Source organism: Nyctereutes procyonoides, unplaced genomic scaffold (assembly GCF_905146905.1).
Source record: "Nyctereutes procyonoides isolate TBG_1078 unplaced genomic scaffold, NYPRO_anot_genome, whole genome shotgun sequence".
Taxonomy (NCBI): Eukaryota; Metazoa; Chordata; class Mammalia; order Carnivora; family Canidae; genus Nyctereutes; species Nyctereutes procyonoides.
The window spans coordinates 56323247-56337413 of record NW_026575133.1 but is presented as its reverse complement, the minus strand read 5'-3'; the positions used below and the strand labels follow the sequence as shown (position 1 = coordinate 56337413).

The window sequence follows — 14167 nt, the reverse complement described above, 5'->3', positions numbered from 1 at the left end:
CCTTCATGTATATCAGTGCCATGAGTTAATAATAATTGGGTGGATACTTTATTCTTCTTATATTTTGAAGGTAAGTTATAGATTAAGTAACCACCAGCCTATGCTAATAATACTCAAATCATATCTTTATTTTTATTTTTTTTAAAGACTTTATTTATTCATAGAGACACAGAGAGAGAGGGAGGCAGAGACACAGGCAGAGGGAGAAGCAGGCACCATGCAGGGAGCCTGACATGGGACTAGATCCAGGGTCTCCAGGATCACGCCCTGGGCTGCAGGCAGCGTAAACCGCTGCGCCACCGGGGCCGCCCTCAAATCATATCTTTAGTGGTAGTAGAGTGGTAAACAGAGGACCTTGGGTGCATGCAACAGAGAGAGAGAGAGAAAAGCAATCTGGGGGCCCTATGCATCCATTTATACCTAATCAAACCTTTTCCTAAGTATAGCCCAGCATTAACTCCCCATTACTCCATAGTTTTTCCTATTCCTGGGCCTTCTGCTAAAGCCTCACAAAAGAAAAATAAGTAGCAAAGTAATGCATGAACTTTTTTTAAACTGTGGATAATAATTGTTACAATTATTTATATAGAAGTGTAATAATGTGTTTCCCAGGTTCAGAGATAGATATTAAAATAAATAAATATAAAATGAAAATATTTGTTCTCATTTTACATGATGTAAAATGAAAAGCACACTTCGTTACAAACTTTAAGGTAGGGAGATTGTGGTCTTAGAAAGAAATTAATGATCAGTGCAATTTTCTTTTATTTTTTCTTATGTGGCCAGGGATTAAACTTCATCCAAGATGTATGCTTCTATTTATACTTCCCTAGTAGATCTGAAGACATTATCCATGAAAATGTAAAGTAATCTGAGTGATTAGGTCCCTAATTATATCACCAGTCACCTGAAGCATTCACAGACATGATGATTTTTTCATCCTTATTAAAGCGTGTTTGTCTACCATATTATTAGGCCAAACTGTCTCTTCAGTGTAGAGAGTGGGACAGAAATAATTTGCACGTTATCCATGATCCTTACCAAATGAAACTTGACAAATGAGTATTCTCTGTGAATTTTCTCAACCTTATGGGAATATAAGCAGCATTTGATTCAAGAGTAAGATGACTTTTTAAAATCAAAAGCTCAGTAGAGGCGCCTGGATGGCTCAGTCGGTTAAATATCTGACTCTTGATTTGAGCTCAGGTCTTCATCCTAAAGTGGTGAGTTCAAGCCTTGCACTGGACCCCATGCTGAGTGTGGAGCTTACTTTAAAAAAAAAAATCAAAAGCTCAATAAATTAAGAATGTCTTCAAATTCTGAGTCCAGTTATATACTTGATAATATAGAATCAGTTTGAACTAAATATTTTAACTAATTTTACCTAACTTTAATAGTGCCAGATATTTATACTATTTTATGTTGTAAAATAGTCATTCCTTTTTTTTTGCTATAAATACTTCAGATTTTTACTATCCTTTTCCTTGTTATGACTGAGAAGATATGACTCTTATGTGATGAGCAGTGTTCTTTCAAAAATGTTAATATCTTCACAAAATTGACTAGAGAACAGGGAGTTAATTTCTTATTATTGGTTTGAATAATGTTATCTTTCAAGAAGGAGAAAGATCTAGACTGTAAATAGGCTTCATTCAGAATAAAGGATTTCAAAACTCAGCATTTAGAAGATGGGTGGCTTAGGTAATAAAGAGGGAGGAAGCATAAGTAAACATCTTAATTCTCTGGTAAAATAGGTTCTCAACATCTATTAAAGGATTTTCCTATTACTGTGCATGACACTAATACTTCTCATAGACTAAATTACCTGGAATGTTCCCATATAAAATATAATCCATTATATTGGCTAAGTAAATGTTTAAACTTCATTTTATAAGATAGCTCCTGTATCATCCTTCTTAATTTCCTTTCTTTATATGTTTTATTATGTAATATAGTTTTTTATAACATATATATACAAAAATATATAAATGTATTTTATAAATACATTGGTGTTGCAGTTTCAAAATTTTTTTACTGATGGGTCACATGATTAGAAAACACTGCTTTAGGGCAGCCCCAGTGGCAGGCAGCACCAGTGGCTCAGTGGTTTAGCGCCACCTTCAGCCCAGGGCCTGATCCTGGAGACCCAGGATCAAGTCCCACGTCAGGCTCCTTGCGTGGAGTCCGCTTCTCCCTCTGCCTCTCTCTCTCTCTCTGTCTCTCATGAATAAATAAAATCTTTAAAAAAAATAAAGTACTAATGAACATAAATAATACTTTAAGATGTAGCAACAAAAGTAATATGATCTGAAAATATCTATGAGTTCTACTGGTGACAAATCACAGTTACTGCAAATACTCTTAGGAACTGACACATGTTTCCTAACTGATGGGAATGCTAAATCCCAGTTAGGATATTAACAAAAATTAAAGATATAACATTTTTCCCATCGATGTTCCAAACCCCCTGAGTTCTGTCCATTTATGCCTTAGTAGTGAAGAGTCCATATATTAACAACTCAAAGAAAAATTAACCCAAAGACAATTACAGATGAGGACTCTGAGGTATGGTGAGCTTCGATCCGCACTACTGCAACATAAGTCCCATAAGTACTGGGACCCTCACCTTGATGGGGGGTTTCCGAGTGATGTGGGAGACAAGGAAGTTCATGGCAATGTCCTCACAGTTGATGTATTCATCCACCATATCTCTGATAGCTTGGGGCATCACGTAAGAATACAGGTAGGCATAATACTGTTGGGAGTAGAAAAAGAATCACATAGTCTGTTAGAGGCCAAAATTCTTTGGCTTTCAGCCAAAATATACATGGATCTAGGGGCTGTTAGGAAGCATAGCGGGGTGGGGAGGAGGTTGGGTGTGACAATCATCAATGGAATCACTACTCCCTTTATTTAGGAAGTTGGGGCCAGGAATGCTATCCTATAAGGCAGATCTTCTGCAATAAAGAATCCTCCCATCCAAATTGCCATTATCACCCGCTTTTGAGGTCCTTCGTACCTCAGTGATTTTACAATAATATAATGATTTATCAAATTAGGTCGGACAGTGGTTTAGTTGAATAGCATCCTATCTGTGACAATGGCAATAAGAGATGAATAAGGGGGAAAACTGGTTATAGAGCCATAAAACATCCAATCCCTCAGTTCCTCCACTTATGGATTCTAGAATCTGATCACTTCTTAACCATTGCCACTGGCTACTCCCTGCTCCAAGCCACCATCATCTCTTGCCTGGATTATTCATATAGTTTCTTAAACAGTTTCCCTGCTCCGATATTTTCTCTCCTCCTGTCCATTCTATGCACAGCAGAATGATCATATTCAAACATAAGTCCAATTGAATATGTCACTACAAACCCCTCAATAGCTTTTCATCTCACCCAGAATAAAGGCCTACATTGTTAAAATGTCCTGAAAAGCCCACAAAAGCTGGCTCACACCTGTTAATGAATGTCAACTGATAAATTTTCAGGAATTTTATGAGACTGCTTACGAATTTCATAAGGTTTTATGAATAATAGCCATTATTAAAAATATAATTATATAAACTTAAAATTAAACAAGTTATATTAATAACCAATAAATACCTAAAGTACACCCTTTCTTAGCTTCATTTTACTATTGTTTATTACATTTTACTATTATCTTGAGGTTATTTATATCTATCATCTATATGGTGAAAATACTACAGAACTTCCCCATCCTTTCCCAACTACGAGTTCAGTGACTCCTGTCTATAACTTGAAATCAACCATGGCAAGAATATTTATGCCACAGAAATGGACAAATGCTATAAACAAGGCACATACTAACTATGATGTGTTGCAATGCTGCTGCTGCTGAATGATTGAGGTGAGGTGCCCAATAAAACTGATTTATATATATTTTATTACCTTAAATAGTTAGAATCTATGTAGTGAAATAACGATCAGAAAATTTTTGTACCACACAGTGGTTTGCTGATTATCTTGTGGCAAAGAACTTAAAAGATGGTGAACTTAAAAGATGAATTATATTTTTCTTTTATAAAAAGACAATTGCAATTTGTTGATCCCTTAAATGTCCAGTGCTGTCATTAGTATGGTAATGAGAATATATTTACTGAACACAATCCATATACTCAACAAGGGAAAGGACACATAACAAGAAGAACTGCCTTTTTTATAAAAATGGAGAAAGCATCATGAAAACAAATATTTAGAAGTATTTCCATCATGTGATTATGATTGATGCCATAAATCAATAAACACCTTCATATTGATACATTTTAAATCATATAAAAACTTTGTAAGCTGTTTTAAAATATTTTAAATGAAGTTTCAATGGATTTAAAACCTACTCTAAGAAAAAGTAACACTTTCTCATTAGTTTGCTGAAAAAAATTAAATGGCAATAAAGAAGATGAAAATTCTTGTCCAATTTGAACACATTTAGTGGATGAGCATAATGACTTAATAAGCACAGCAATACAGAAACAGTGACTAAAATCAATTATCCAAAATGTGTTTAATTTAGAAATAGAGCCCTGACTTACCATAACAGTATCAAATCAGAATTAAAAATAATATACATGAAACTAATATAACACTTATGTTAACTAACTGTAATTAAAACAAGATGTTGGGACACCTGGGTGGCTCAGTGTTTGAGAGCGTCTGTCTTTGGCCAGAGCGTGATCTCAGGTCCTGGGACTGAGTTCTGCATTGGGCTCCCCCTGGAGAGCCTGCTTCTCCCTCTGCCTATGTCTGTCTCTATGTCTCTCATGAATAAATAAATAAAATCTTTAGAAAAAAACAAAAAAAAATACAAACTGAAATGTTAGGGGCACTCGAGTGGCTCAATCAGTTAAACGTCTGACTCTTGGTTTTGGCTCCGGCTGTGGTCTCAGAGTCATGAGATCAAGACCCACGTTAGGCTCCCTGCTGGGTGGGAAGTCTACCTGGGGTTCTCTCTCTCCCTCACCCTGTGTTCCTCTCCCTCTGCACTCTCTCCCTCTCTCTCAAATAAATAAATAAATCTTTTTAAAAAACGCTTTAAATAAATAAAGCATATTCAATCATATTGCTTTCACTAAAATTTAAGAATTCAGTGAGAATATTTTGAAACTTTATTTCAGGGGATCCCTGGATGGCTCAACTGTTTATTAGCACCTGCCTTCAGCCCAGGGCATGATCCTGGAGTCTTCGGATCAAGTCCCACATCAGGCTTCCTGCATGGAGCCTGCTTCTCCCTCTGCCTGTGTCTCTGCCTCTCTCTCTCTCTCTCTCTCTCTCTCTCTCTCTCTCTCTCCCTCTGCCTCTCATGAATACATAAAATCTTCAAAAAAAAAAGGAACTTTATTTCACCTTTATCTCAACATTATAAAAATTTCCATAAGTACAGTAGTACATATATAAATTTAATTTATAAATAAGTATACACATCTGTGTGGTACACATTTTAAAATTTTTATTGATAGGTATTTATAATAAAAAAAAAACTTGATCTCTGGATTAAGGATGACCAACTTCATTGCTTTCAAGGACCAAACAAGGTAAGTAAAGTAAATAAGTCACATTTTTTTTCAAGATTTTATTCATTTATTTGAGAGAGAGAGAGAGCAAGTGAGTGTGAGCAGACGGAGAACAGAGGGGAAGGGAAAGAATCCCAAGCAGACACCATGACAAGTGTGAAGCTCATTGTGGGGCTCGGTCCCAGGACCCTGAGACCATGACCTGAGCCAAGACCAAGAGTCAGATGCTCAACCAACTAAGCCATGCTGGGGCCTCAGTAAGTGACATTTTAAAGAAAAATAAAATGTTGTGAAGCAAGTAAGTGCATACGTGCCTATCTACAGGGAACAGTGGCTATCAGCTTAAGCCAATTGGTGCCTGGCAGGAACAATACCCAAGTCCAACCTGGTCTTCATGTTTACTGAGGTCCAGATGATTCTGTAAAATTCTCTGGTGTTTAAAACTTGGCAGTGTATGGGATAGCACTGGGGGACTAAATAAACATTTCTGTAAACCACAGACTTGAGGGCTGCTACTTTATAACCTTTGCTCTAGTTTTTCAAATAGAAAAAAAAATTCTAAGGTTTACTAAGTAATTTATTTATTACTTGAAAGTGAGGGGATCTGGCTATTGTAACTTTAAAGAATTTGAGAACAGGCAGACTTTTTAGAAGACCAATAAATTCTCAAGGTATGAATAGACAATGCTGAAATTGGTGGCTCTTTCTCAGATGACCAATGTGAAAATAAAGGACTCCTAGTTAGGTATGGTTTCTCAGCCAGATACTTCCTAATTCTACTAGCATCCTCCATCCTAACCAAAGCTCACACATGTTTAGAAAATAAGCACAAGAGTGAGGTTCAAGAATGGGCCAAGCATAACAACTTCACACATTAAGTTTTAAAAAGAAAAAAAAAAAGCTGAAAATGTAATGATTTCTTAGGCTGGTTCAAAATGTCCCTAATAAGATGACTCTCAAGGCTCTGTTTGAGGTGGGTCACAAGATGCCAGCATCTGAAATATGAAATATATAACAAAGACTGGAGAAAATTGGGATGTCAGTTTGAAGTACCAGAGGGACACACAGGGGAGGTTCTGAAATCAACTAGTATATGAGTACAGGCTTCAGGGAACAAACAAGGCTAGAATACAGACACAGAAATTATCAGCCTATAGGTACTCAGCCAAGACCTTGAGATATGAGAGAACATCTAGGGAAGAGACACAAAGTAAGAAGAGCACTAGATACAGAAGCTAGAAGCCTGAGATACTTCCGACATTTATGGGGAAAACTGTGTGGTGCATGAGTGTTCCATGAGGGCAATGAAATTGACCAAAATAAGAGAGAGCATGGAGGGGAGATAAGGGGAATGGCCCATGTGCCAATATCTTTGATGACCAGGAAAAAATTGGTAGGAGGCTGCTAGATGGCAGCAAAAAGACAGATGCTATGAGCCTCAAACTAGATTTTATATGAAAGCTGAGAATTGTCTAGAAGTGTCATCGTTAAGCAATAAAAATGTTTTTTTAATACCTTCTCTGCTCCAAAGTACATATCTGGGGAAATAAATAGACTCAATCACTGTCCCTGGAAGAAATACAGGAACAGGGTAAGGGGGAAGCACTGCCTTAGAGAATAGTTGTATTTTAATCAGATCAAGGAGATAGAGGAGGCATTCTGTGAAGTGGAGGGTGCAGGCAACTTGACCATCTCAGAAGAGGGATTCTTCAAAGCCCAGAAGAAGTACTTGTGAGGGAAGGTATAAAGCAACATTAAGATATATAATGTGAGTCACATCTGTTACTTTAAATTCTCTAATAGCCACATCTTTTTAAAAGATTTTATCAATTTATATGTGAGAGAGACAAAGGAAGCATGAGCAGGGCAGAGGGAGAGAGACAAGCTGACCTCCTACTGAGAGCAGAGCCCAACACAGGACTCGATCCCAGGACCCTGAGATAGACTTGAGCCAAAGTCAGATGCTGAACTGAGACACCCAGGTATCCCGACTAGCCACATTTTTAAAAAGAGACACAGTAAAATTAATTAGAATATATTTAACCCAGTGTATCCAAAATAATTGCATTTTAACATATCAAAATCTGGTGTGCACTTTACACTTAACAACCATCTCAATACTGACCAGTCTCATTTCAAGTACTCAATACCCATGTGTGGCCAGTGGCTGCTTTACAGAACAGAAAATATCCAGATGAAAGATGAATCAGGAACACACACACACACACATACACACACACAAAATCTTAGCAATAACAATAGAGAAATACTGACTAGAGGGGTTTGCATTTTGGATATTCAATAAAAATTGGGATGTATGCCATGGTGAAAGCTCCAAGGAATAAACAAAACTTGCCAAACCACAACAGAGGCTCATGCTGGAGTCTGAGATGGTGATGGGTTAGCCTGAGTCAGAAGAGAACCAGCCTTCTGCTGACCAGGCCATATCTGAGATGGCAATGGTAAAACAACAGTATTTTAGCCCAAAGCTCTCAAGTGTACAAAAGAAGAACCAACACCCAAAAAGACAAACTAATTTCCCTAATAGCCTATATGCAATTGTGCAGGGAGCCTTCCCACCTTAACTTTTTATTCCAGAGTTGCTCTGAGCATCTTGTATACAATCTTTAACAATAGAAATAACTTACATCTGGCATAAAACAGACATATAAGAAACATTAGGAGGGTTGACTTTAGGGCAACATTTCACCAACACACAAAGGCTCACTCTTAACCAAGTTCACACCAATCTTACCAACTATTTTCTTACCTTGTGAAAGAAGGCAGCACCTGTCAGCACCATGGACAGCTCACAGGAGTAATTGGAGTTGTAGAGCCAGGACTGGTGAGGGATGTCCCACGCATGGTAACGGCCGGGGAAACCCACAATGCGGTCCCGTGCTTCTCTCCACACCCTCAGAAAACACAAGTAGATGCACACTGAGTGTGAGTACAAAGTTCTAAGATGTTCAGAAACAGTTGAAATTATTGCCTCTATTTTGCAGGCTCTGGCCACCTTGGGCTATTATTTCTTTTTTCCTCTTAAAAATTTTTAAATAATGTAAATCAATCACAGGCCAAACTGGATAAGAACAAGCAAACAGTGCTACATGTAACTTCTTTTTTTTTTTTTTTTTTTTTAATTTATTTATTTATGATAGTCACACACACACAGAGAGAGAGAGAGAGAGAGGCAGAGACACAGGCAGAGGGAGAAGCAGGCTCCATGCACCGGGAACCCGATATGGGATTCGATCCCAGGTCTCCAGGATCGCGCCCTGGGCCAAAGGCAGGCGCCAAACCGCTGCGCCACCCAGGGATCCCTACATGTAACTTCTTTAATAACCATCTGCTTGTTGCTCTTCTAACATCTGGCAGCCAGCACTTCTCCAGCCTTTTCAGAAAGAATCAGCCAGAATAATAGGAAAGGAGATAACTAAAGAGTCTCCAAAATGACATACATACAGCAATCTGCTAAGAAGCAGGAAGAAGATACCAATTTCTAGTTCTATTTATTTTTAATCTTAATTCTCAAAACAGTTTTGATTTTTTTCTGTGCTATTTTCTATTTTTATTTTTCTTCTGAAAAGTTTTGTTTTTAATGAGCACAATAGGACTTGTATATAATTTATGTATATTACATACTTAACTTTTCTCTTACTGGAAGATACACCATAAAAAGAAAAAAGCTTGCAGAACACTGATTTAACCACAGGAGACTGTTGGCTGGAGTAAGGTGCAACAGTCTTAGTTCCTGATTTGGGCAGACCTGAGGCAGAAACCTGTACCATCAAAAGAAGTGATCCAACTTGATGGAATGAGCACTGGGTATTATACTATATGTTGGCAAATTGAATTTAAATTTAAAAATGTAATTAAAAAAAGTGATCTACAGGACCATACAAATGAAAGATTCATAAATGCAAGAAATAATAAACTGAAGAACACCTGGGCAGCTCAGCCACTTAAGCATGTGCCTTTGACTCAGGTCATGATCTCAGGGTCCTGGGATCAAGCCCCACACTGGGCTCTGCTCAACGGGGAGTCTGCTTCTCCCTCTCCCTCTGTCCCTCCCCCCACTCATGTGCACACTTGCACTCTCTCTCTCTCTCAAATGAGTAAAATCTTTAAAAAAAAAAATGATACATTGAAAAGACAGCATGTTTTCAGGATAAACTTTTATATCACCCCCAAATTTATAGATAAGGTAGAGCAAAGAAAATCAGTTCCCCAACTTTACAGGCTAAAATCATAAAGCTGAAAGCAGTTATACTCTATAGAATACTATGGCCCTAAAGAAGTGCTTCAGGAGTCTTGTAAAGAAAAAAAAAAAACTGCTATATCCCTAATCCAGCTCACTCCAGAACAAGATTTAAACTGCTCAAGAGAAAAAAATAAAATAAAATAAAAAATAAAAATAATAAATAAATAAATAAATAAATAATAAACTGCTCAAGAGGAGCACACGGGTGGCTCAGAGGCTGCGCACCTGCTTTCAACTCAGGTCATGATCCTGGGGTCCTGGGATCAAGTCCTGCATCGGGCTCCCTGTGGGAAGCCTGCCTCTCCCTCTGCCTGTGTCTCTGCCTCTCTTATTCCCATGAATAAATAAATAAAATCTTTTAAAAAATAAAAATAAAAAAATAAACTGCTCGAGAAACTCATCACTCACATAGAACTTTAATTCATAAAACACAAAAGATGTCATTCCAAAAGAATTCCTCTATTAAGTTTAAAGGCAATTAATTGAATCCTATAGATGAGAAACCACAACTTGTATCACAATATAACCGCCTTCTTCATGGGCCTTCTGGCATCTCCTACCCAAGTCCTACCTGAGCCCTAACTTACTTCCTAAAAATAACTCCAAATGACTAACCTAAAAGCTGTAAGATGTTTTCAATATATTTTGATATTTATAGAATGTAAGAATTGCTAATAAATACCAGTGGGATATCAAATATTATCAATATTCCTAAAAATGCTTATCTCTTCAAATGCCTATTGCTCCTACTAGTCCTCAAGCAGCAGAATAGGAAACAATATTTCAATCATCTGATTTGGTTGCTATCAATAATGTAATAAGTTCTCAATAAGCCAGAATCTCATTGGCTACATGATATCAAAAGATAACATATCTAATTTGTTAAGGGCTGTCAACCATTACACAGTCAACTGGACGTTATTTGTTAAATAATAAGGAAAAATCAATATGGAAGTACCAATATTAAAAAAGAAGAAGAAGAAGTAGTACTGATATGAGATAAACTCAGATAAAGGCTTAAATTCCTGGGACAGTACATCAGTAGTTTTAGATAGTATGGCCTCAGTGGATATTTGAAAGTTAGGCATTTAAGGGGCACCTGGGTGACTCAGTCAATTGGGCATCTGTCGTTGGCTCAAGTCATGATCTGAGAGTCCTGGGATTGAGCCCCATATTGGGCTCCCTGCTCAGCTGGGAGCCTGCTTCTCCCTCTCCCTCTGCCTGCCACTCCCCATACTTGTACTCTCCACCCCCCCCAAAGAAATAAGTAAAATAGAAAAGAAAGAAAGAAGGAAGGAAGGAAGGAAGGAAGGAAGGAAGGAAGGAAGGAAGGAAGGAAGGAGAGAAAGAAAGGAAGGAAGTTAGGCATTTTAAAATATTGACTATAGGGACACCCTGGTGGCTCAGTTGGTTAAGTGTCTGACTCTTGATTTTGGCTCAAGTCAGGATCTCAGATCTAGCTGAATGGGCTCCACACTCAGCAGGGAATCTGCTCCTCTTCCTCCCCCTTTCCCCTTCCCCGCTCATGTGCATGCACTCTAAAATAGATAAATCTTTTTTAAAAAATAAGTAAAATACCAACTATAAATAATGCTACAATTTTACATATAAAAATGTTGTATGTAATCAATTCCTTAACATCATACTCAAATTTGTGCTGCACTAAATTTTTTTTAAATATTTATCTATTCATGAGAGAGACAGAGAGAAGCAGAGACACAGGCAGAGGGAGAAGCAAGCTCCTCACAGGGAGCCCGATGTGGTATACGATCCCGGATCCCAGGATCACACCCTGAGCTGAAGGCAGACGCTCAACTGCTGCGCCACCCGGGCACCCCTGGACTAAATATTTTGAATGTATATGCCATATTACAGGTCAGGCTTTGGTATACTTTACCTTTAATGAATTGTTCTTTAAATGAGTTAATGTTCTAATTATCAACACACTATCTTTTTAAAGATTTATTTATTCACTTTAGAGAGAGAGCACAGGGAGGTACAGAGTGCAGAGGGAGAGGGAGAGAGACTCCTTGCTCGGAACTGACCTAGGGCTCAATCCCACAATCCTAACTAAGATCATGACCTGAGGGTAAACCAAGAGTCCAATGCTTAACATACTGTGCCACCCAGGGGCCCCCTAACACACTATAATAGGAAGATATTTTCAAAGGTAATTTTATAGCTCAAACTTCAAAACAGAAAATTTGCTAGATAAATGAAACTTTGAAAAACTAAGGAAAATTTTAGAAATAATGAAATCAAGATAGTATTCCACTGAATAACCTGAATCGTCAGTGATATTCTTCTATTTACATTTCAAATTTAAATATTATCATCTTAGAAATAAGTACATCAATTCAACCTTTTTGTGATATGAACTTTGACACATCACTTACCACACATTTCCATATTAGTACAGTTTAATAAAAAAAAAGTTAACCTTTCAAATACTACATTTTTAAAAAGATTTTATTTATTTATTTGAGAGAGAGAGCAGAGTGAGAGAGCGAGCACGAGCAGGGTGGGGAGGGGCAGAGGGAGAGAGAGAAGCAGACTCCCTATTGAATAGGGAGCTGGATGCATGGCTCAATCCCAGGACACCAGGATCATGACCTGAGCCAAAAGCAAACACTTAACTGAATAAGCCACCCAGGCACCCCCAAATACTATATATTTTAAATAAAGACATATTTTTAAGCAGGTGTGTGAGATCAAAACAACTTTTAATGAATTACCTGAATGAAGCAAAAGATGTTACTGTTAATTTTTTCTAAAGATTTTATTTATGTTACAGAGAGCATGAAGGGGGGGAAGAGCAGACAGAGAAGGATAAGTAGACTCCACACTGAGCATAGAGTCTGATACAGGGCTCAATCCCACCACCCTGAGGTTATGACCTGAGTTGAAATAAAGAACTGGACACTTAACTGACTGAGCCACCCACGTACCCTATTACTGTTAATTTTTAATTAAAAAATTAAAAATTTCATGATCTTCAAAACTTTGGCAAAGCAGTTTTGATTAAAGCAGTAAATATTTAAGGTATTACAGTATATTAAAGTATACTTCCATCTAATGTAAATGTAATAATGTACATAAATGTAAAGTATTACATTTAATGTAAGAAAGAAAACATGGAAGTATAACCAACAAGAATGAGAATGTCTCTTTGTATGATAAAGTCCATATTAGTTCTTTCTAGTTCATTAAGAATCAAATGATTTGAAATGCAATAAAAACAAAGTGTAAAACCAATGAATAATTCAAAATGTGTAAAAAAAATATAAGGTGAGATTTTGCTTCCTACCTATCTAAAAAACAAGAGTTTCTTTTCTAAGCTCCCTGTTTCTTGTATTTATCTTATATTATGATAGTATATATGACTTTTCGTTCTCTCCAAAACAAGATATTGAGGAACCTATACTAAACCATGGCAAAGGAAAAGGTTTTGGTTAGTTTTCCCTTTGGAAAAGAAAACCCATAAAGCAGAGCCATGATATTACAGAGAAAAAGATCAACGTCCTGTTGCAGAATTCAAACGTTTCACTCCAAGACAATAGAGATACTTGGATCCAGGAAGAGAAACCCACCTTCCAGACCATAATCCCATACCTCCTCTTAAGCTTGTGCTGTCTTTTCTTTCTTTCTTTTTCCCAATAAAGTTTGATGAGATATAAATCACATACCATAAAATTCACTCAATGTAAAAGCATTTGAATTGGTGGGTTTTAGTACATTCACAAAGTTGCGCAACCACCACCACTATCTAATTTCAGAATATTTTCATCACTCTAGAAAGAAACCCCATACCCATTAGCACTCAGTCCTCATCTCCCTCTGTCCCCAGCCCATTGCAACCACTCATCTATCTGACTCCATCAATTTGCCTTACACGGACATTTCATATAAACAAAATCAAACAGTATGTGGCCTTTGCACCTGGCTTCTATCACTTAGCCTGTTTTCTAATTCACCCACACAGTAGCTCATATCAGTACTTCACTCCTTTTTATTGCTAAATAGTATTCTGTTGTATGGATATATTGACCTTTTTTTTTTAATCCATTCATTAGCTGATGGATGTTTGGGCTGTTTATACTTCATTTGTTTGTTTAACAACTGATTTGCGTGTGTGTGTGGCAAAATATATGTAATAAATTTACAATTTTAATCATGTTTAAGTGCACAGTTCAATGGCATTAAGCACATTTTCACACTGTACAACCATCACCTCCATCCATCTCCAGAAGTTTTTCATCTTCCCAATCTGAAACTCTGTGCCTATGAAACACTAACTCCCCATTCCTCCTTCCTCCAGCCCCCAGCAACCACCATTCTACTATCTGTCGCCATGGATCTGACATATAAGA

At 37.2% G+C, this 14167-nt stretch overlaps 1 protein-coding gene across 4 annotated transcripts in view; it reads right to left on the bottom strand.

Moving 5' to 3' along the window:
• Positions 1 to 14167, bottom strand: part of EXTL3 (exostosin like glycosyltransferase 3) — a 139044-nt gene that overhangs the window by 9469 nt on the left and 115408 nt on the right. For all 4 annotated transcript variants that reach the window (XM_055346352.1, XM_055346354.1, XM_055346351.1 and 1 more), the window contains 2 exons: positions 8304 to 8448; positions 2627 to 2755 (listed from right to left, as the gene is read on the bottom strand). In XM_055346352.1, the coding sequence (XP_055202327.1) occupies positions 2627 to 2755; positions 8304 to 8448 (274 nt within the window). The remainder of the gene's footprint in view (positions 1 to 2626; positions 2756 to 8303; positions 8449 to 14167) is intronic.